The sequence below is a fragment of the Anoplophora glabripennis genome, unplaced genomic scaffold, assembly GCF_000390285.2.
Source record: "Anoplophora glabripennis isolate ALB-LARVAE unplaced genomic scaffold, Agla_2.0 scaffold906, whole genome shotgun sequence".
NCBI lineage: Eukaryota > Metazoa > Arthropoda > Insecta > Coleoptera > Cerambycidae > Anoplophora > Anoplophora glabripennis.
This window is the reverse complement of record NW_019417166.1, coordinates 150,102-151,350: the sequence shown is the minus strand read 5'-3', so window position 1 is coordinate 151,350 and position 1,249 is coordinate 150,102. Positions and strand designations below refer to the sequence as shown.

At 30.8% G+C, this 1,249-nt stretch overlaps 1 protein-coding gene across 1 annotated transcript in view; it reads left to right on the top strand.

Annotated features, from left to right (window-relative positions):
• Window positions 1-846, top strand: part of LOC108912672 (putative uncharacterized protein DDB_G0282133) — a 20,079-nt gene extending 19,233 nt beyond the window's left edge. The window contains exon 7 of the mRNA XM_018717985.1: window positions 580-846. Within this exon, the coding sequence (XP_018573501.1) occupies window positions 580-621 (42 nt within the window). The 3' untranslated portion in view covers window positions 622-846. The remainder of the gene's footprint in view (window positions 1-579) is intronic.
• Window positions 847-1,249: the final 403 nt, after the last annotated feature.

Genomic DNA, 1,249 nt, shown 5'->3' with positions numbered 1-1,249 from the left:
GAAACCGAAACTACAATAGTGCTGGTTAATCTACCGTGATGGAATATTTTATAAATATACATATATATTTTGTAGCTATTTTTATTACGAACAAAATCATGTCCTAAGCATTTTTTCGTACAAAGTCATCCCGCTGAGTTATTTAAAGAAAACTAATAAAAAAATTTTTTTTTTATGATTAAATTGTTAATATCTTTTTTCCTGATAAAATACCTTGTCAGCAAATTAGCCTGTTATTGTACTCATCATTTAAAGTATTCCTGTGTAGTTATTTCCGAGTTATCAAGAAAATGTCACCTACAGTAACTTTTCGGCCTCTGCCGACTGGACTATATAGAAGAGACTTGTTCCAAAATTATAAACATTTTAATACTCTTCCAGTTTGGTTTCAACACATCAAAATCTATAGGAAATGATAGGTCTGAATCTAAAAACCAAAATTTTTTTTGTTTTTTTCGGCCTTGGCACTAATCTAGTTATTCTAAAATTGGAAAATTTAATTTGAACTAATCGAAGCATTGATTTTAATGGAATCAGAAAAAATGTCATCAAATCATCTTTGATATTTATTAATTTTAGGTGCCCTTCAACTCTGAACCAAAGTTCAATTTTAGTACATAAGTCCATATTATAAACTTCAAATAGCGATGCAATGCAAGAGGGTACTAAGCTAATGACAGACACAATAAAATTAAATTTGTTAGTGATATATCTTATTGTACTGTTAAAAAATATTTATATTTGTAACAATTAACTGTATTTATTAATTTCTTACATTTTATGGTAATGTGATATGTAGTCAGTTAGAACTCATTGTATATATTTTTGTATATAAAATGTAAATAAATAAATTAGCCTATAAAAGTGTTCTTATGTGTTTTATTTCTAAAGCCCGGTCCATACATGGAAACATTGTTGTATAACTTTGTTATGTAACTTTGTTAGAAAACATGCTTGCGTCCACACATGAATATTAGTCAAGATGGATCTTTCGAACGCAGAACACCAACTTCTTGCGGCAGCGGCGTGCGTGATTCTACTTTCCAAGGAGAAGAAATCACGAAAAAAGAGGTTTTGGGTTCGNTTGTCACACTGCCTGCCGATCGTCTTGCTACCTATCTGCACACTGGTCTCACTTCAACTGCCTATCTTCAACTATTTAGGCTTCCTTCCAGAATTTTCTACCTAAGTGCCTGTTTTTTGTGCTTCCTTCTATCGACCGTTAATATTACTTTTTCATTGTTATACA